The sequence below is a fragment of the Cucumis sativus genome, chromosome 3, assembly GCF_000004075.3.
Source record: "Cucumis sativus cultivar 9930 chromosome 3, Cucumber_9930_V3, whole genome shotgun sequence".
Classification (NCBI taxonomy): Eukaryota; Viridiplantae; Streptophyta; class Magnoliopsida; order Cucurbitales; family Cucurbitaceae; genus Cucumis; species Cucumis sativus.
The window spans coordinates 39397348-39419770 of NC_026657.2; the positions used below are offsets into that span (position 1 = coordinate 39397348).

At 30.3% G+C, this 22423-nt stretch overlaps 2 protein-coding genes and 1 non-coding gene across 3 annotated transcripts; 2 read left to right on the forward strand and 1 right to left on the reverse strand.

Annotated features, from left to right (window-relative positions):
- Positions 1-4881: 4881 nt before the first annotated feature.
- Positions 4882-5655, forward strand: LOC101222862. The gene is made up of 2 exons (XR_004215011.1): positions 4882-5230; positions 5348-5655. It is a non-coding gene; the product is annotated as an uncharacterized LOC101222862 (transcript).
- A 7934-nt stretch (positions 5656-13589) lies between these two features.
- Positions 13590-19482, forward strand: LOC101222382 (phosphoenolpyruvate carboxykinase [ATP]). Its single transcript, NM_001305788.1, is given in 13 exon segments — positions 13590-13612; positions 13731-14032; positions 14781-14962; positions 15078-15231; positions 15344-15428; positions 17138-17238; positions 17325-17623; positions 17716-17889; positions 18030-18095; positions 18187-18365; positions 18454-18623; positions 18727-18895; positions 18979-19482. Coding segments are annotated over 12 exon segments (2013 nt in total). The 5' UTR covers positions 13590-13612; positions 13731-13742; the 3' UTR covers positions 19123-19482.
- Positions 19483-19715: 233 nt separating this feature from the next.
- Positions 19716-21630, reverse strand: LOC101222144 (ubiquitin-fold modifier-conjugating enzyme 1). Its single transcript, XM_004136192.3, has 3 exons — positions 21170-21630; positions 21019-21080; positions 19716-20179 (listed from the first exon to the last, which is right to left on the reverse strand). The coding sequence occupies exons 1-3, from the start codon at positions 21500-21502 to the stop codon at positions 20050-20052; spliced, it is 525 nt and encodes a 174-aa protein (XP_004136240.1). The 5' UTR covers positions 21503-21630; the 3' UTR covers positions 19716-20049.
- Positions 21631-22423: the final 793 nt, after the last annotated feature.

A 22423-nucleotide genomic window follows, 5' to 3' on the forward strand; every position in this document is an offset into this window, starting at 1 on the left:
AATATATAAAAGATGAATGAAAATATAGCAAAATTTTATATAGATTAGACACGGATAGACTTTTATATTTGATAAAAATGTGAAATTTTATTATGTTTTATAAATTTTTTTTAATGGTTTTACTATTTTCTTTTTAAAAAATTATATAAAAAGTAAAATGGTTAAAAATTTATGTAAATAATAATAATCTATAAAACTATTCATACAAAAAATAAAAACAAAATATATTAAACAATTACATAATCCAACAAAAGTATTGTTTATTGGAGTATGAAAGAACTCATGCATGAGTCCACTTAGCATATTCAAGCCCACTAAATATCTTCAACCCATGAGCCTATACATTTTTCTTTCTTCTTTATTTCAATTATTTGTGTGTTTCAACTCTTAAGATTTATTATTATTATTAATTTTAAAAACAAATCAAATAAAATACTAAGAAAATAAACCTAATTCATGACCCTATCTATCGGTCACGACATGAAAGATCATCATACTCATAAAACATGAAGAAAAAAACATCCAGCGAAAGCATGATCATAAAGTCTCCATATGACAGGTCACATCTCCTTCTCGTAGCTCGTCAACTTGTCTTTGCCTTCACATTTTTCTAAAAAGTAAAACATGGAAAAAAATGGGTATAAAAATAAGGTGAACATATACTAGTCCATTAAGTGAACTATTAACTTTCTATTAGGAGATCTCTTAGTCGTATTAGTCATATTATCTCCTAGAAACACACGTCAATCATAAAGTGAACCTAAAGGTACACTTGGCAGTCAATCATCCATCAATAGTAGTCCAAAAGTAGTGATCCTAAGGAACCCTGTGCATGATACACTAGCCAAAATAACGTAATCATAAATTATTCAAGATAATTATATAACAAAATTATCTTAAAAATTTTAGGTGTTCCAATTATGATATGTTGTAAAGTTACTCCTTTGGAAAAGTCTCATGTAAAGTTTAGCGTTTCATTTGAAGGATATATAAAACTATGCAGTTGGTTTATATAAATAGGACATAAATTTGCCCGAGGTATTTGGTAATCTACTGTGGAATAAGTTTGCAATGTAATGTAATCTAAAACTCACGTTTGAACTGATCATTTTAGACCTAATTTGCAATACAAAACTCATCTTATTTCGATATTTGTTAATCTAACCCTATTTTTAACTGTTTTTATGCTTCACTCTCTCGTTTTCATTTTGTATTCCATCACTCACACTTTTCAACGCTCATCTATTTTTCAATAATCCAAATTTTGTCCCAACTCTTCAAATAACCACGTAATGCAAAGAGTGGTTGTGTTTTCTTTTTAACTTAAGGTTAAAGCAAAGTAAAGTTCTTTATCAATATTCTCAAGCTTTTAATTAAATAATTTACCTTTTAAAGATTGGTTTCAAACTAATCATTAGTGTTTAAGGTTGTGTTTAAAAAATTCTCAACCAAATGTAGGGTTTAATCCCAACATCATCGCATGATCAAGTTACCCACATTCGTATTAAAAGATATTTTTAAATAAACAGTAATGACGCATAGTATAAGTTACATCTAATCCATGCATTAATTTCTTAAAAAAAACCATTTCTTGAAAATTTATATATTTATCACATACTAATCTTTCTTCTTCTTTACCATTAAAATAAAAATAAAAAAACTTAATTATAATAAAATTATTTTCAAATTAAAAATAACTAAAATATTTACAAATATAACCAAATTTAAATAACGTTGTTATATATATACATAGTGTTGAAATATTTTTTTTGTTATAATATTTAATTGTGGGTTTTAATTAGTGAATGTAATTAAATAGTAAATGGGAATTAGCATCCAAAGATTAGGGTAAAGGTTATGATGGTGGCGTGTCTAATCTGACACGTCACTAGACATTCCAGCAAGGCAAACATGATTCCATTTCCCATTTTCATTACTTTCCCTTCCACTATTGGGTTAGGGTTACCAAATGCACCCCATTTATACTTTTAAACCATATCCACACATACACACATATATTATATATATCATAATCATATTCGGTCGGGTGATGTCTCGTGATATATTTTAGTAGTTATTTACTTTTCTAAATAGAATAATTTAATTATAAATGATGTGACAAAAAAAGTAAGATGCATAAAGATAGATACAACTTGAAATGCAATTACGTATTATGTTATATCATATATTGGAGACGTGTATTTTTTTTTTATGATTTTAAAATTATGTTAGTTTTAGAATTTTATTAGATATTTAACTCAACTTTTTCTTTTTCTTAAGAAATAAAGAAAAATATGTTTGCCCTCTATCTTTAATCACCTACTATGTAGTGGAATAAATTCATTTGAAAAAGACCCCAACCTAATTTTTGCTTTCAAATTCCACGAGGTTGCCACTAAAAATACCACTTTTTAACTTCCTATATTCATTAAGCATAACGTAAATATTATTTCAACCCTAACTTTTCGATCATATCAATTTAAATCTTAAACTAATAATTATTTTATCAATTTATAAATCTCAAACTTTTTAAGATGGTATCAATTTAAACTTCAAAATAATAGTTATATCAAATTAGACATTGAACTTTCGTAAGTTTATCACATTAAACCTTGAACATTACAAATATATCGATTTTGAACCCTCAACTCTATAAGTGCATTCGAATAAAATATAATTAAGAGTTTAAATCGATACAATTATTAGTTTTGAATTTACCTTAATTAGTTTTGAATTTACCTTGAAATTATTTAAATTAATATAAGTCGTAGTTATTTTAGGAAGAAATTGTTGTTTTTAATTTTTTTTTCTTTTTTCAAAAATAACATCTTTTTTAATAATTTATTTTTTCGAACTTTTCCTATTTATATTATGCTAATAATTTGGAAGTACCAATAATTTATTCTACAAATTTGTCAAATTTACCCAAATATTTTCATAGTATGCAATAATAACTTTATGTGATAAATTTAAGAATTTGTGACAATAAAAATTATTATAAAAAAAAAAACTTCTAAAAATATATCATTAAAAAACAAGTGTAAATGACTATTTATGTTTATCATGAAACATACGAGTGTAGATAATAATCTTGATCCATCGATTATAAATATTTTAGTTTGTTTTACTATATCTAATAGTAATCCAGAAAAGATTAAGATTTAATTAGAATAACAAACGCTATTAAATGTCACGTTTTGGGGAAGAATCCATCATTTGATGTTTATCATAACTATAAGCGAAATGACTAAAATACCCGTGCATAAAAGAATTATCCTATGGATCATAATTAGATGTCCTTTATGGGTTCATATCATATTTCTTTTTTGTTTGTAATAAGTGGGAGTGGGTGAGAAGTTTAGGAATTTGAACATTTAATTAAGTGACAAATTAATTAAAAGCATGCACCATCATTAAAGGGAAAGAATTGTGTCTCAAAAGATTGATTATTGATGTTAATAGGGTAATGTAATTAAACAAATTAATTCAAAACATTAGGATATAACTAAACTAATTTTACATGAAAGTTTTGACAAGAATTAAAGAGGCTTATCCTATAATTGATCGATGGGAATGATGATAATGTTTTGATTAAATATAGATAATTGATGTGATATACTTTGGCCAATTGTTTTTATTTTATTTAAACATTACACTTTTTACATAATTAATTCCACTAAAGTTTTCAATTTTATTACAAAGTTGACACAATTAATTTATTTATTATATGTTCTAACAAGACTCTTAGATATAACAAAACTTTTATATCCTATTTTAATACAAAAATTATTATTATATGCAATTCATTAAATAAATAAAAAAAATTCTAAGTTCCGTTGGTAAGTATTTGATTTTTCATTTTTTTTATATATTTTAAAAATTAAGATTGTAAATATTTTTATTATCTATAAATTTACTTATTCATTTGTTATAACTTTTTGCCGATTCTTTTCAAATCAAAACTAAATAAGAGATAGTTTTAAGAAAACTTATTTGGTTTTAGGTATTTGAACTAAATAAAGAAAAGAAATGGGTATAATTTTTAAATTAAAAAATCAAGTAGTTATCAAACAAAAGTAAATTTCATATAATAGTTTTCATATTTTTTTACTGCCTACTTTTTTAAACTTAACGTGAAATGTAGTATCGATAATTTTAATTTAAAAACAAAAAATCTAATAGTTTCTAAACATATTAAGTTATAAATATACATTTTTGGAGTTTATCCTTTATCTATCACTGTAAACTTTATCGCTTACAATTTATTTTAAAATTTTGACAAAATATTTTAAAATGTTATAGTAATTCAGGATGTTTCCAATCACATCCTTGCTGTCTTTTCACTTTCTATTCAATTGTTGCTTTAAAAATAGTTTAGAAACATTGAAAACATTTAAGAAATTGATTTTGTATTCCTCTAGATATTTTGCATGCAAGAAGAGAATCAACCATTGTTTTGTGTTTAGTTTTGGTGGGGCTCTTTTGAGTAGGAATGGCAAATATACATTCTGAAATGGAAGGTTATCAACATTCAATTTAAGAACCAAATTTTAAATTGTCACGTCCTCCTACATTTTTCTTATTTTTTTTGTTCATTATGATTTGAATGAATTTTCCAACATTTATAACATTCCTCTTTTAAATATTTAAAATGAAAACATATAGTAAAATGGTAATTAAGTTTAAACTCTAGGTAAAGATGAAAAATGACTTTACCAAAACAAGACAAGAGCATTTAAAATAAACAATAATCTCAAAAGTGGAAACTTAGCTTTAATTGAGTGGAAAGATATTTTAATATTATCATCTATATATATATAATGTATATAGAGTCCCGTTTAGATCCGTACTGTACGTAAAATTGAAAGAAAACCCATTTAGAATAATAATAAATAGAAAGAGAAGAAAAGAGGGTTTAATTTAATATAAATAAATTTGTGTGCATAAATAAAAATGGTTGGGAGTGGAAATGAAGAAAAGAAATTGAAATGAGAGATAGAGAAATGGAGTATGATAATCGCGAAGCACAGGATCCGGCCTCTCTAAGCTTTCCAGTTGGTTTAGTTCTTTTGTTAACGTTTTTGTTTTGTATGTGTTGTTTCTTTTGCTGTTGTCTTCACTGGGAGAAGCTCCGATCCTTTCTTGGCTGCCCCGATCATCTCCACCACCACCATCCTCCCATTCCCCAGCCCCAATCCCCGCCCCCGATAAAGTTTCGCCTATTCACTCGGTGCGTCCTTTTCTTCATTTCTTCATTATTTTAAATACCATAATCCAATTTGTTTTCTTATATATACGTTTAACTAATCTTTCCTTCTTCGTCTATTATTCTCTTAACAACCAGAAGATATGGAAGGAGAATCGGCCGCAAAGCGTATCCGTGTTGATGCCCGGCGACGAGGTTCCGAGGTTTATAGCAATGGCGTGTCCGGCGTTGGTGGAAATTGTAGTACAAAAACCTTCGCAAAGTATTTCAGATAATCCTTAATTATTCTCTGTAGCCTTCCCTCTTTAATTAATTAAATACTGCTTTTTTTTTTTCTTCTTTTTAATTATAAGGTTTTTGTGCATATATATTATATTACAATATATAGATGTGCATTTGAATATTCCTTTGGAATTTCTACCAATGTTCAAATGTTTCTTTTGATTTAATTTTAAATTATTAAGTGACCAAACACACTTCCATTTAATTATTTTTTTTTGGATGTCCTAAATGGTTCGATTAATATCATAGATAAAGGTATTAATCAATTTTAATCTATTGTTATAAATTTTGATATTTTATTCTATTTATTAAATATTTTTCGATGTTTTAAAGTTTTTTTTTTTTTTTTTTTGTTTAGACATATTCTTTAGTTTGGTTGGATGCACTAATGGCAGTGTTGTATTGTGTTTGCATTGAATGATTAAATAGAGCTTATCATGATTGATCCTTTTTTTCCTTTTGTCCTCTTCCTAAAGATATGTTGTGTATAAGCTTTGTTTTATATGCTATTTTGGAGGTTTTCATTCATCGAACTATATCCAATTATAATTCAAAATGATTACAAACTTTTATTATCTATTTTTTTAATATACAATATAAATAAATAAATAAATAAAATTAACATTAAACACAATAAAATTTATCTTTTAATGTTTATTTTATATAAAATGAGATGCAAAAGATGAATGATGTTTTTTTTTTTCCTCTTTAAATTTGACTCGACACATCCTCAACTTTCTTATATTGAGTGATCTATTTGTACACAAAAATAATATAAAAATATAGAATATATCTACAAATTGCAACTAATATTAAGTTGAAGAATAATTATAATTGATGATCATTTAAAAATAATAATTAAGAATGTAGTAATATTAAAAAAATTCCAAATATAGTAAAATTATGGATAATAAATGGGCTAGTGGCGGCCCATTTGGGATGAGGCCCATCGTGGAATGATTTTGATATAGGAGGCGTGGCGGCAAATGGCGTGAGTTGATTGGATATAAGGTAGAGTACACACGCGCCGTATTATGCGCATGCTTTAACTCCGGTTCTTCAGCAGGCTGTCTTGAGAATCATATTGTCTATGGCCCTCTCCTCTCACACCCATTTTTATAGAGACCATTTTGCAAAAGTCATTGATAAACAATAGGGTGGGAATTTAATCATTTTAGAAAGCAAAAATTATAATATTGTTTTTATTTAAAATAGGTATTTTTCACATGTTTGGGTGTATCGTGAAAATTCCTTTAAATATTTATATAAATTCACGTAAACATTTGGACTCAAGGACATCCAAGTTCTTCCACAACTTCACATGCCTGACCATTGGATGTTTTCTTTGACCGTCGTAATATTGGACAGTTACCATTGTTATTATATGACCGCTGGTAGCCTCCTCCATCCACAATATGCACCCACCTCTCTTCTTATTTGACACATAGCAAACATTCCAAGCTCTATCAACTTCTCCTTCTCTACCTATTTCACCAAATTCTATTTTTTTTTTTTTTTTGGGTTAGTTTTTCGAGCAAACAAATATCTATTAAGTATTGGTATATATATTAGTTGGTTTAAATGCAAGTTTTTAGTGACGAAATTAGAAGTTGTTTTATCCTTGGAACGATGAGACACCTGAAATTTGTTTGCACATGTGAGTAGAGTTGAGAAATGTTTTAAATAGAGCGAGATTCACGGCTTAACCAGTTTATAATGTGCTTTTGTTTTGTAAGTTTTCTAACAACAACGCATAGCTTCATCAAAATGCAACAACAACAATTACATTCTTGAAATTTTAATAATAACAATTGAATCTCTAAACTTTTAAAAGTATTAAAATTTGACCCTCAAACTTATAATAATGGTAGAAATTGAACTTACAAATCATGAAAACTTATATAATAAGTGTAATTTAATTTATATAAATACTTAAGTTGAAGGGGTTGAATTTTAATTTTAAAAGTTTGAAGATATAATTGCAAGTACCACGGTTAAAAGACACACTTTCTTTAAATAATAAAATCTCATCAACTTTAAAGTTATAAATTTGATTATCTCACCTTATATCGTAAATACTATAGTCATTATATAATCAAAACTTAGAATCAAGTTTTATGATATTAAATTGTTACAATATTAAAATTATAGAGATTAAATTATAACGAATTTAAAAGTACATATATTAAGTTGTTATATACTAAAAATAAGTTGTTATATACGAAATTGATTTAGTCGTATACAATAAGTTGATTTGAAGTTTGGTCTTAGATGGCACAAAATAAAGTTTCTTAAAGCCTTTGGCAATTTGCTTTGGGCTAGAGATTGTTTCCCTCATCCGCATGTTTGAATATTTTGGTCGAGTCTAATTGTTCGGAGATCATGAATATGTTGAACAAGACTACAATTAAATTTTATGTAGAGGCTATGGTTTCCATTGTGGTCAGAGTATGTTGATCCATTGTATTGCACAAAAAGCTTCAAAGGATCGAGTGTCTTCTCTACTCTTTCTTCTTCTTATCACGAGTTGTTCAACACGACTATAGTTCGTGTTATCCCTCTGTACTAATTGTTTGGGTTTGATAGTTGATCTTTTGACATAAAAGTGGTTTTAAACTAAAGTATAGTATTTGCTTTGGAAAAAAACGTTTTTGATAGGAAGGTGTTAGCTGTGTCGGCCACATCAGAGAATGAAATAGCAATTATAAAAAGTAAACAAATTGATAATTGGAGTGTGAAGGAGTTGAAGTAAAGTAAAGGAAGAGAGGTGGAGATTTTTCTTAAATATATTTAAGAAAACATTTTTCAATAGAAGTTTATTAATAATAAATATAAGGAGATAGGAATGTTTACGGATCAGTTCGGTTCGGTTTGAAGCGAAAATCGTACCGAACCAAAAAATACAAAAAAAAATCTCATCATAAATCGAACTGAACCACTCATTTGTCTCAAACTGAATCAAAATCGAACCGTTTATGCGTAGATATTATAATTGAAATCATTTATGAACATTGTACATAAATAAAAGACATAGACAAAGTTTGAAAGTACATCAAAATAATTCATACAAAATTACACTTTTATATATATATATAAAAATAAATAAATAAGTGATTGATTCGATTTTAGAATCAGTTTAATGTTTTAAATTAAACTGAACCAAATAATAATTTATTTCAATTTAACACAAACTGGATCGATTCGTACGCATTCGGTTCTAGTTCAGTTTTAGTTTCGTTTGTCAGTCGATTCGATTTTAAACTTTTTTTTTTTACATCCTTAACGGAAGATATCTTTTCAATAAAGTCTATTACAAATAGATTTGGTTACATATACCATTTGTCAAACAATAATAGATGTTTTACCGATAAAACCTTCTAAATTTGGTCAATGAAAACAGGATCAATATGCTAATTGGGCCACATTTTGTGGGCCATCAAATTTGACTGGGCTGATGTGTGGTGGTTGTTTAATATGGACCTCTTCCGTTTTCGTGGACCGTCATTTCTCTAAGCCATCACAAGGAAACCCAATAAGTATTGTCCATATTTGTTCTCTAACAATAGTGAGAAAATGGTCGAACCGATACGGTTCATATCAGTTGAGTTGGGTTCATTTTGAAAACTATCGTATATTTATTCGTGGAATAATGTGAAAAAGAATACATTTTTCGAACCCTAGTTATCATATCAGATCAATTAGATTGTTTTATTTTATGTATTTCATTTTCAATAAGAAACACTACAGTATGTAGTCAATAAAAATACGTTTGTTTGATTAATTGCATCATCATTTTATGATTCAATAAGAAACAACGAATAAACTATTTGTTTTTAATCAATGTACACAACCCAATACACACAGTATCCAAGGTAGATCGAAAGTATAATGGATAGATCCCATAACGAATAAACTATTTGTTTTTAATCAATGTACACAACCCAATACACACAGTATCCAAGGTGAAAGAATATTTGATAAAATGATAAAGACTTTTCTTGCACAACTTCAACCCTCCCCCAAGTAGTTTCATCATTATACAACAGAATCCAAAGATAAAATTCAAGTCATGCATAGGGAAGAGGAAAATGATGAAAGGGAAATTTCAATAAATAATATGTGTGTGTATATATATTATTTTATTATTGTTTTCTAAAAAATTAAATATATTTAATTATTTCTTATAGGCAAATTACAAAAATCGTCTATTAAATAAATTGACGTGTAACGAACTACTGCCTGAAAGCGGTTAACACAACTCCACCCTTTTCGCTCAAAACAAAAAGACAACAAGATTAGAGATAGAGATACAAAATGAAGAAGACAAGTAATAATAAATTACCCATTTTTGCACCAACACCATTGCTCAAATCCAACTTAGTCTAACACGGTGACGTGCTTATATGATGGTAAGATTTTGCTATCACTGTCAACGTACTTTAGTTTTCTACTTAACATTCTTTGTTATTTATACTCTCTTGCCTATTCTAAATCTTTCAATATAAAACAAAAATGACATATTTGTTATATATGTTTTGACATTTGCTTACGAATTTAAGCATCGTTAGTTTGAGAATACAATTTGTTTTTAGTTTGATAAATTGGTGTGAATTAATTTTTAATAAGGGCATGAGAAAGCTTACCAAATATGTTGGGTGAAGCAGTCAAACGTGGCTTTCCACTAATAGCCAACCATCTCTGAATTTACAAATTTGACCCTTCACTTCCTAATTTTGACATAATATATAAATATCCAAATCTGACGTGGCGCTATATAGCCGCCAGCTTGGATACAATATAAAAGCTTAAATCCCCAAGCTCCCCGCTATTGACTCCGTTGATAAACATTCATTATTTATTATTTTGAAAACCGCAAAAGAAGTAATTGTTTTTTTTAAAAAAAAACAAAACCAGTTACGGAATATTTGATCAACCTATCATGAATATGATTTCTATACATTAGACAAATATAAATAATGGTTTCTTCTTTCTTTTGTCATATGTTTAAATTCATCCCCTGGTTTATGGAAATTTGATGTATAGGTTAAGGTTTAGATCCATCTAATGTCAACATACTTTATTATGATAGTGGAAATTTCATCAACGTCAAGTACACACCTTAGGTTCAATGATTAGAAGGATTTCATCGATCAAGTGAGTATTTTAATTTGTCTTTTCTCACTGAAGATTTGAAATCATGTTAATGGATTTATTGCTGTTTGGGGAGAGGCGGAAAAATGTAAAGAGATTGGTATTATAATTTTTTTTTTTTGATTTGTTGTGTGTTTTGACACGTGGAATTGGGAGAAGTCCAATTAGACTCCACGTATGCATGTTTAGTTCTCCCACCCGTCCATTAGAAATAAATGTATTTTAGGGTTTTATTCAACGTCGGTGCCCAAATAGTTGAGATTCTAAAATACTCTAAAACAATAACAAACCATTGCTTTATTATTATTATTTAATTTCCCCCCTTACTTTAAATACACAAAAGTTTTTATTTTAATACCATTATTTTACTCAGTACACAATAAACAACCAAAGCAAACCAGTTAAACTCAATCTTTGAGACTCTTCATCATACATAATTTTTCACATTTTAACGTACTTCTTCAAAATATGCCTAATTTGAGTTTGCCAATTTTGACTAGATTTTAATTTATATCTCTTGGTTACTACTATATATTATAATATCGGTTCACCTATACTCACTTTTACCCAATACTTAAAAAAAATCTTCAATTCACCCTCTATTTTTTTTCTAACAGAAATTTAAATTAGTTTTATTTTAAAATTTTTGTAATGGTAAATATTCAACCTATCATCACCATTTGGAAAATTCAAATTAAAATTGTAATTTAATGAACCAGATCACTGTTTAATTTTAGATGGTAACTTTGTTAGATTGGATTATATTATATGATAGTTATTAAATTTGTAAAGTTTATATATGACGACCCTTCCAAATTATCCCATCTGTAATGATTTATACGAATCAATATGTTTTTATAACTTAATAAATAAGTCCATTTGTATTTCTTATTCCACGGCCGTACAGCGAAGTATCTCCATTTTTAAGCGCTGAGCTGCCATCCTCATCTTCTTATTCTTTATTCTCTCTATCTCTTTTTCTTTTTTAATTTCATCCTTAAAAAATAGTTATTGGTTTGAAATTTGTATAAGTTTTAATTTATTATAAAAAATTATTTATAAATTTGTTTTCTATATTTAAATTTGTAGTCATTTATTTTGGAAGAAATAATAATTTGGCTTGTATATATTTTTTGAATTTTGTAACAATACTTTAGTCTTTGTTATAAAAAAAAACTATTCAAAGTCAAGTATCAAATTTCACCAAATTTGAACAATATTTCGATAATAAAATTCAAATTGTTATCGATTGTAATGTACAATGACTTAATTGTTAATTAACGAGGTTCGAGAAGATTAAATTATTGCTTTCATAAACATTATATTCAATTTTGATTTCTAACAATGATTATGTGATTAGAAACCAATTCCAATTTTTTAAAATAAATAACAATTTAATTTATGTACTTTAAAAACCACAACTCCTTAGTTATTGTCATAAAAATTAACTTTAAGATTTAGAGAGATTTTTTATATAAACAAGTTAATGAACTAATTAGATATTCACTACAAGTACAATTCAACGTCTCTCTCAAATAATAAAAGTCAATGTTTTATTTTGAAATTTTCTACTCAATAAATCTCAAACTACTAATATTAAATTGTTCCGTTGTTATAAAATTGAGAATGCATATACCAAATCATTACACATCAAAATTTAGGGATTAAATGTAAATGATTTTTAAAGACAACAAAAAGTTTGAAAAAAAAAGTTAAAAAGTTGCAACGGTAACAACTTTTAAAACAAATATTGATCTTATCTAAATTAAATTTCCATAACGTCTAAAGGTTACAATATTGGAGGTAACTTTTTGTATTTTATTTTTTAAAATTAAGAGTTTTTAAAAATAAAACAAACTAACTATTTACCTTTTTTATTTTCCTATTTTTGACAAATTTCTTAAAATAAATATTATATATATATATATATATATTCCTAGTTATATTTGTTATAAAAAAGTTGAATCCCAAGTAAAATTATATAATAATAATATTATTATTATTAAATTTTATATTGTTTTTAAATGCTATTTTTGTGATAAATTATTAAAACAAATTAAGTTTAATTTAAAAAAGTTAGGGCTAATTTGTAAGTTTGAAAAGTTTATATGTATATATATATATTATTTATTTATCTTTCTCATACAAAAAACTCTTATTTTCAAACACTAATATAACTCAGTTGTCATAATGCTTATACTGTCGATAAGATTAGACATTGGATGGTCTCTCACTTCTTCTTAAACAATTATTATCAAATTAATTATAAGCTAAAAACAACATTTCATCCATCTATAAGTTTGTTTGGTTTTAGTATTTACATTTTTAATAAATCTTAAATTTAGTCCAATATTAATTTAATGTAGATATTTACAATTACTTTTATTTGTTATTAGCATTTTTAGTATCAATTTTATAAATATATTCAAATATAGTGTATTTTTAAAATACAATTATGGGTTTTTAATAAATTTCAATAAAAATTAGGGAGATTTAAAAAAACAGAAGAACGACAAATTATTTACCGTACGTAGCAAATTGGATGACTAAAATTTTAATACAAATAAAAAATATATATTTGTTTTTTCTACATAAGATAAATATTTTATGTTTTTTTATTTGGATAAATTATCCTGAAAATTAATTTTAATTGACTAAACTTAAAATGATAATTTTTAAAATATACTTAAACCTTTTAAAAATTAAGGGGAAGAAAAGGGGAATTTTAGTTTTACTTAACCATGGTCCAGGGTGGATTAAACCAGGGGTTAAGGAGCGTGGTTTAGTGGAGACTTTTTGGAGAAAAGGTTCGGTCCCGTCTCTAACTCTCATAGAGCCCTTCCGTTCTTCCACTTCCTCCAAGCCATTAACTCCAAACAATAAAACTTATAAATACCCATTACTCACCCATTTTCCAATTCATTCTTCTCTCATATTTCAACTTCTCTTCCTCTTATCCATCACAAATCTCCGGTACCCACCTACCCTTTCTCTCTATGTTTTCGTTTTTTTAATGCGATTTTCAGTTCTTTCATTTTTTCTTCTGTTAACTAAGTGTAATTGACGAATTCAATCTTCGACTGTGTTGCAGAGGATACAAAAAATGGAGAATGAGGGGAAAGATAACGGCGAATTTAGCTTTGTGAGTGATGGAGGAGCGGAGACAGGACGGAGAGGACTGCCGAAGATTCACACGGAGAAAAACGCGCCGACGACGGAGAGAGATATATGTCATGATGATAGTACGACACCGATGAGAGCTCGGACGTTGGAGCATCTTCATTCACTGCAGAAAAAGCGATCGACGCCGACCACTCCATTGACGGACAGTCAGGGAGTTTTTTCCCCTGTTTCTGAAGCCGAACGTCAAAAGCAGCAGCTTATCTCAATCAGGTATGTATATCCCATTCTTAATACGACGTCGCTACCATCGTCTCTTCCGATTTTCCGATCACTCGCTGTGAATTCTGATGATAGAAATGGTTAACTATAAAAGGGACTTTTTCTTGATTTTGCTATTTTCTGCAGAAGTAGTGCTTCAAAAAGAAAAGTTGCTTTTGTCTCGAGTTCGTGACGTGATAATGATAAAGATTCCTATCCATCAACATTTAGATTTTATTGAACTATTTTTCTATATTTGAAGATATCTAATTAAATTGAAACAATTCATATTTAAAAATGTTCAAAATAGCATATTAAAGGCAAAATTTAAAAGTTACAAAATTCAACAATTTATAAAAACACAAATTTAGGATCAGATTTGATGGGCTAAATAAAACAATACATTTTTTTTAAAAAAAAGGTTATCTTTTTTTTTTTCCTTTTCTTTCTTAGTGATAAAAACAATTTAAAATATACTTTCGAAATTATTTTCAAAAATAATATTGAGTTGCCATCAAATATTTTTGAAATAAGACAATAATTTTTACGTTTCATTTGTTATTTTTTTGTTTTACAAATCTCTCTCTTTGGGTAAAATTAGAACAAAATATTAAAATGATTACTTGAGAAATAAAAAGGTTAGAACAAAACTTTAATAAATAGGTTTGGATAAAAAAGTTTCCACCGATAGCATAGGAAAATTTATAGAGATAATGAGAATCGAATGTGACGTGTGTTTGTGAAATTTGAAACGTGGCAGTGCTTCATTGGCGTCGCTGACAAGAGAAACTGGGCCGAAGTTAGTGAAAGGCGATCCAGAGAAAAAGAAGGAGGCCCACAAAGCATCAGTATTGGACCATCTTCATTTTGGAGAGCCCATATTGAACTTGAGTGACAGCGCCCTCAAGTCCACCCACATCCTCTACAATCTCTCTCCCGCCGGTAAGAACTGTCAAAAAACCCTCGTTCTCGACCGTCCGTTTCCATTTCTTTAGATGAAGATGAACGGTATTGATTCTTTGTTTTGCTTTGTTTGGACGTTAATGGAAAACGACAGAGCTTTACGAGCAAGCGATCAAGTACGAGAAAGGGTCATTCATAACGTCGACAGGGGCTTTGGCCACTCTTTCAGGAGCCAAAACGGGAAGATCGCCTAGAGACAAAAGAGTTGTTAAAGATGACACCACTGAAAAGGAGCTTTGGTGGGGCAAGTAAGAACATCCCAATCCCCCCAAAAAAAGGATCAATCAAACGTAAATGTCAGTCGTTTTCGCATTAATTAATCATTTTTGACATTTTTTTTTATTGTTGTTTGTGTTGTAGGGGATCACCTAATATTGAGATGGATGAACATACTTTCTTAATCAATAGAGAGAGAGCTGTCGATTACCTGAACTCCCTTGATAAGGTAAAAAAATATACATCTTTTAACATAAACTTATACCAATATTTAAGAGAGTGTTCGACCCATATAAAATTATATCCGAAAGTCGTCAATTGAGCAACTCCACTCTTTGTTCGACTCAAAGTGTTTGTGAGTCTGCTACTAAAACGAATCAATTTTACTTGCTAACTTGTTGTAGTTTTTATAACTCCAAAAGTGAGCGTAGTTCCGGTAAGAGATATGATTTTTCTCTCCACTAATGGTAGGAAAAATACATACATAACTCCCCTACTTCCCTCCTGATGGTAATCGTGTTTTGAAGTAAAGTTTAAACAAATTTCACTAAAGAAAGGTTTAAATAAAAATGATCTTTTTTACCAATATATTTTTTTAAGTCAATCAAAATCAAGTGTTTAGATTTTAGTTATGGGTTAAATTATGACAATTAAGTTGTGAAGTGTAAGGATGTCCAATAAATTTATTATTCATTAATTTTATGTTTTTTAGGTTCATATGTGATACTTTTGATTTTTTTTTAAAAAATATCTAATATGTTTTAAAGCTTTAAATTTTGTATTTAATAAGTCTAAAATTTAATTTTTGTGTGTTATTATTTTCTATATATTTAATATAAGTTTTTAGCCTAATAAAGGGAGCATGGAGGTCAATAGTTTTGCATAAAACTCAAAATCCTTGACTTTGTTTTAATGATAAGACACCCTTTTAGACAGAAACAAAATATTTATTTTCAACGATTGGAAAAAAAAAAGTCAGAAATATTTATTTGGGTATCGTAAAAGTCTAAAGATATTTAAAAGGAATTGGGATTAGTTGACCTTTAAATGCCAGAGAGAGTGGGTTGCTTGAAAGTCCTTTCATGGAGAAGTGCAATGCCCAATTCCGAAGGATATGATTTGTTATTTAATGAGGTAGCAGTGACCATTTAAAAGAAGACATTTGTGGATAATTTGTAGTTCTAATTAATTGTTAGTGTATGAATATAAAACATCAAGGAATCACGTATGTGTTGGGTCCACGTCAACATCACCCCCATTTTCACAGATTTCATTTCATGGTGGATTCCTTTTCCATGATTTCAGCCATCTTGTTGGGATAATTATGGTGTTTTATTTTAATAATATACTTTCCTCCTTTTCTAATAATAATAACGATGATAATATATATATAAAAAATAATAGCTTTCCTCCCCTACCCATTACAAGAAACAAACAATATACAATTTACCTTTCCTTTTCAAGATTCTGTTGGAAATTTTCTTCCAAAGTATGAATAAAAAAATGATGATTTCGACCAAGCTGAACAGGTTTAAGCAACTTGAAGTTAGCATTGTGCTGGTCCGACTCTTAAAATCTTGGCTGAGACCCAAGTTCACTGAGATTTAGGCTAGCCTATGGGCTTTGAGCTCGTTATGGGGGAACGTATGGTTCCAATTTTCTTAAAATTTAAAATTGATAATCAATCTAATTACTTGGAGTTTTGAAGAAAATTGAGCTCAATATCGTGTTTAGGAATACTTGTTTAACTACCTTTGTCTTAGAGCTATAACTGCTAATGAGAGATTCCCACCGTTCAAATATGGAGAAACTTGTTTTTTTAACCATAACTAGTTAGATCTATATTGTATGGTTATTTACTTTTTAAAATGAGTTTGCAATAACTACTTTGGGTCCTAGATTCACTAGTAATGATAACTTATGTGACTTTTTTTCCAGGTATTTGTGAATGATCAGTTCTTGAACTGGGATCCCGAAAACCGAATCAAAGTCCGAATCGTTTCAGCCCGAGCCTATCATTCCTTGTTCATGCACAACATGTATGCAAGATATTAACAAAACACATTAGATATCTCTGCCAAACATGTGTTGTGCTTTCCCAAATTCATACTTGTTTTGATGGCAGGTGCATTCGACCAACTGCTGGAGAGCTGGAGGACTTTGGGACTCCGGATTTCACAATATACAATGCTGGGCAGTTTCCTTGTAATCGTTACACTCACTATATGACTTCTTCCACCAGTATAGATATGAATCTTGATAGGAAGGAAATGGTCATTCTTGGTACTCAATATGCTGGCGAAATGAAGAAAGGCCTCTTTAGTTTAATGCATTATCTCATGCCGATGCGCCAGATTTTGTCTCTTCATTCTGGTTGCAACATGGGCAAAAATGGAGACGTCGCCCTTTTCTTTGGATTATCAGGCATGTCCTATTATGACTTCTTTGAATTGGTGTTCTTAAAATCCATTGGCAAAGCCTTGAGGATCACTCTTTATTTGGTAATGTTTCTATAGGTACTGGGAAGACCACGTTGTCTACAGATCATAATAGGTACTTAATAGGGGATGATGAACACTGCTGGAGCGATAATGGTGTATCGAACATTGAAGGCGGTTGCTATGCCAAATGCATCGACTTGTCGAGGGAAAAGGAGCCTGACATTTGGAATGCTATCAAGTTCGGGACTGGTAACCTCCAAACTTACTCTCTTATGGTCAACAGTAACGTAAATTGTGGTTTCTGTTTTGCTTAGCAGCAACAGAAATTTAAAATGTTTGTGAGCTACCTGTTTATGTAGATTAACTGTTGTGCTTGTTTTTGGCTGCAGTTCTTGAGAATGTGGTGTTTGATGAGCACACTAGAGAAGTTGATTACTCTGAAAAATCCGTTACAGGTATTAATTAGACATGACTAGATGAATAGATTGCCCTGAACGTACAACTTTTGCTCATTGAGTTATTATCCTTCTGTTCCTGTCGATACAGAGAACACTCGAGCGGCGTATCCCATTGAATACATTCCTAATGCTAAAATCCCCTGCGTTGGCCCTCATCCAAAGAATGTAATTCTTCTTGCTTGTGATGCATTTGGAGTTCTCCCACCAGTGAGCAAGCTGAGCTTGCCTCAGACTATGTACCATTTTATCAGTGGCTACACTGCTTTGGTATTATTTACTACTTAACTCAGTCATTCTATCCATAATATTCAATGATGCAATCTTATTGAGCTTAAAATCCTTGTTGCAAAATCAGGTGGCTGGAACTGAGGAGGGTGTGAAAGAGCCACAGGCAACATTCTCTGCTTGTTTTGGAGCAGCATTCATAATGTTGCATCCATCCAGATATGCAGCAATGCTAGCTGAGAAGATGAAAAAACACGGTGCCACGGGATGGCTCGTAAACACCGGTTGGTCAGGAGGAAGGTACAACATAACATATCTATATTAAGCACCATATGGCCATAAATTCAGCTGAATTCGTTTTGGTCGTAAGCTAAAACTGATCTCTCTTTCCACTCTTCTGCAGCTATGGAAGTGGTAACAGGATCAAGTTAGCCTACACAAGGAAGATTATCGATGCAATCCACTCAGGAGCGCTTTTGGAAGCAAACTACAGCAAGACTCGGGTGTTTGGCCTTGAGATTCCTGATGCTATTGAGGGAGTTCCTTCACATATCTTGGATCCAATAAACACGGTTAGTTTGATTATGAATTCTCATCGTTTTCAATTTCAATTCTTTGTGTTAAACCTTATTCTTTGTGGTCCTTTGAACCACAGTGGTCAGACAAAGATGGCTATCATGAGACATTGCTGAAGTTGGGTGGTCTGTTTAAGAAGAACTATGAAGGAATTCATACTTACCAAGTGGAGAGGGACAGTGAATTGGCTGAGGAGATTCTTGCAGCTGGGCCTACCTTGTAATAAAATGGTTAATGGAGGAGCATTTCATGAATTTGGATGAAGAATGATATCATGAAATGGCTGGCGTTGGTTATATTTTACAGATGAATGTGTGAAAGCTTCGAAGTTGAGAGTTTTTGCGGATAAACAAGATATTGCATAGTCCATAGTTTTTTTCTCCTGTGATTTATGTTGTAAAATCATAACGTTTATATTTGTGATTTGGGCTTTCAAGGCCTGAACAAAGTATGGTCTTTTAAATTGTAATTTTATAGCAGAATCTGCTATTCACAATCTATACATGAATAATATGTCAAGTTGACCTTTAAGAGCATTATGTTTCTTCCAATCAATCAAATATTACTTCTTATTTTAGATTCTACTTGAGAATAATATCAATCAAGAATTTTGTTATCAAATGTTGATTTTGAAATTGAACAATCATGTTCAATTCATAAGGATCAATCAATGAATCTGATACATTGTGCCCAAAAATACAAAATTCTTAATTTTCATTATCCTTAATCTGCCAAAATTGAAATTCATCACTGATATAACAATCAAAACTTAATATAACAGAGTCAAAGTGAGATTTTAATTCAATGGACCCCGCAAGAGATTAACTAAAGTGCATCAAGCAGATGCTTCATTCCCAAGAACAATCTGCAGTCCACATTTTCATTAGAGCCAATCCAAGAGAGAATAATGGTAAACAAAAGGTGATTAGCTGGTGTATCAACATATACGACAGAATCCCAGTAAATATATAACTATGTATATAAGTAACTGAAGGGTTGTAACCTCAACAGTTAAATTTATGGGTTGGGGGGTCGAAGAACAACCTCTAAATTACAACTTTTGGTGCTTGATAAGTTTATTTTCCAATTACCCAGAAATGTACGAGGTCAAAAGTTTCAGTTTTATGGCCATGAGAAGTTCATATACTTTCTAAGATTCACTGGTTGATGTCGTGTCGTCTTTGTGCTTGATCATACCAGAGTCAACGAGAATTGGAACCTCAGCGGCAAGCCATGGTGCAAGTCCCAAACAAAGAGCGTGAGCAATTCCAAACCTAGGGCTGCAAAATAAATTCCAAATCAGGTTGACTGTTTCATCACGCAGTAGGTTCTAAGGCATATCAATGTACTTCTTTAACATGTAAGCTAGAAAAAACAACATTCAATGAGCTCCGAAACAGTCATGATCTTAAGGTTTTTAATCCTTTGCAAGAACAACGAATTTAATAAAGTCAATGAAACAAATGACATTTCCAAAAGTATGGTTGCTTCGATCTTTTAGATGTGATACCAAAGTGAGCATAGCTACACAATAATTAGCATGTATTTCTTTCAAGTCTGGCTCAAATCCCCCAACCCCACATGTTGTGCTCAAAAGATGAAAAACAATAATAATATGTGACTGTCTCACTTTATACTGTTGTCATGTGGATAAGAACGAAGCTGAATCTTGTGTGATTAACCATATTCTTAATAACAAAGTATATACACAAAATTGATGTCTGAAGTTCTAAACTATCATTATCGTACTGATTTAACTAAAAGAGATCACATGATTCCCATGAGATAAATTACGAACGAAACTGGCTCCAAAGTAGAACATCTGGAGATAAGAACTTATAGGTTTAAGGTTTTCATTCAGAATAAGACATTTACTGCCAATAATTTGAAAAAGCAGAGCATGTTGAGTCCATGCATATCATGGCGAGCATGCATCCTGGATATCCTGGAAGCATAAAGCCTAAAGAACCAATTTAGAGCTTTAATTACAAAATAGTTCAGCCTTCCCAGAAAGTGGACAGGTCGGAACACACACGTGAACTTCAAGATTTCTTTTTTTTCTTTCCCTTTTTGTTTTTTGAATAACAACCGTAATTTAAACGAAGATAAATGAAATTACCAATTTTTCGCCCACAGCGGCTTGAAATGAATGGTTAAGCAGATCTTTCCACCTCTATACATCTGAAATAATCCACAACATCAGTTAAATTAGGTTTCAATGTTGAACTGCGAAAATTTTCAAAACAGTCAAAATCGATCGAAACTCAAACCTTCTGGGTTTTTCCATCGAGCTCCGGCAGCTCAAGCTCCGGCGCTGTGGAGGGATACGTGACGGGAATATCGAATTGAAGATCGAATTCGTACTTGAGAAGGTTATGAATGTACCAGCACTTTCCGATCCAACGTGTTCCTTCTGGATTTGCAGCTGAGATCCTAAACCAGTCGTTGTCATTTGACTTGTTCATCTGGGTGTAGGCTATCAATGCCTTATACTCCTCCTTCAGCCTCTGCGTCCATGCGGCGCCATCTCTGGGCCCGGCTTTCGTCGTTAATAGAGGGATTTGGGTAAGCGTCGACTTGGTATTCGGATCCCAACCCTCCATTGTTCTTCTTTGCTAAAACCCTAAACCGGATTCCGATCTCCGTCGATTCCTCCAACTCCACCTGTTTATGTCTCGTGAGATGTGGCCGTCGATTGATTGTTCTGATTCCCAAATGGACCTTACGCTTCTTCTAAATGTTTAGGGGCATACTCGTAATTCTTGTTTTCTTCTTTTTCCTTTTATTTTTGTTTTTTTTTTTCAGTTTACAAAACTATTTAACTCTTTTTTCTTTTGTAATGTTTTGAAACATAGAAACGGTTGAAAATCACGAGAGTAGATGAAGACTACACCATCCTATACATATCATTATGAATCCTTTTAGTGTGTCAATTGTATGTATACTGGACAAATTTGTGGAGATCGTCCAATATAAAATTGCTAAAAGATAAACACGTTTGACTTTGAAGTTCATATGATTGAGCAATCGAAAATGAAATGTATTGTTGGCATAGATAGCAACTTTAATTTTTTGCATGTCATTGTTAACTATGCCTTTGCACCCTTGTGGTCTATGTTGTTTCGAGTGTGATGTTGATTCATTTACAATGCCCTCGTTAACTCGAGCATTACATGCCCTCTTAGCTTTCATCTAGTTTGTTCCTTAACCACATTTTATTAGATAATATTATCGTTTTTTTTAAGAACACATTATGCTAAAATGATGTGTTGGTTTGTGAATATATCATTTTTCACTCTTAGCAAACAATTCAAACACAAGTAAGACAATGTTGTCTTGTTGCAACGAATGGTGGAGAATGTCACAACCATTAGGTACTGTATCCATGTTTTGAAAGTCTCATTCGAATCCTAGATGTGAGATCATACAAATGGTACCGGAGAATAACCTTCCACAATAAGATATGGGATGCAGATGAGCCAAGCAAGAGCTGGTAGACATGTAACGTCCTGAATTTATAAGGA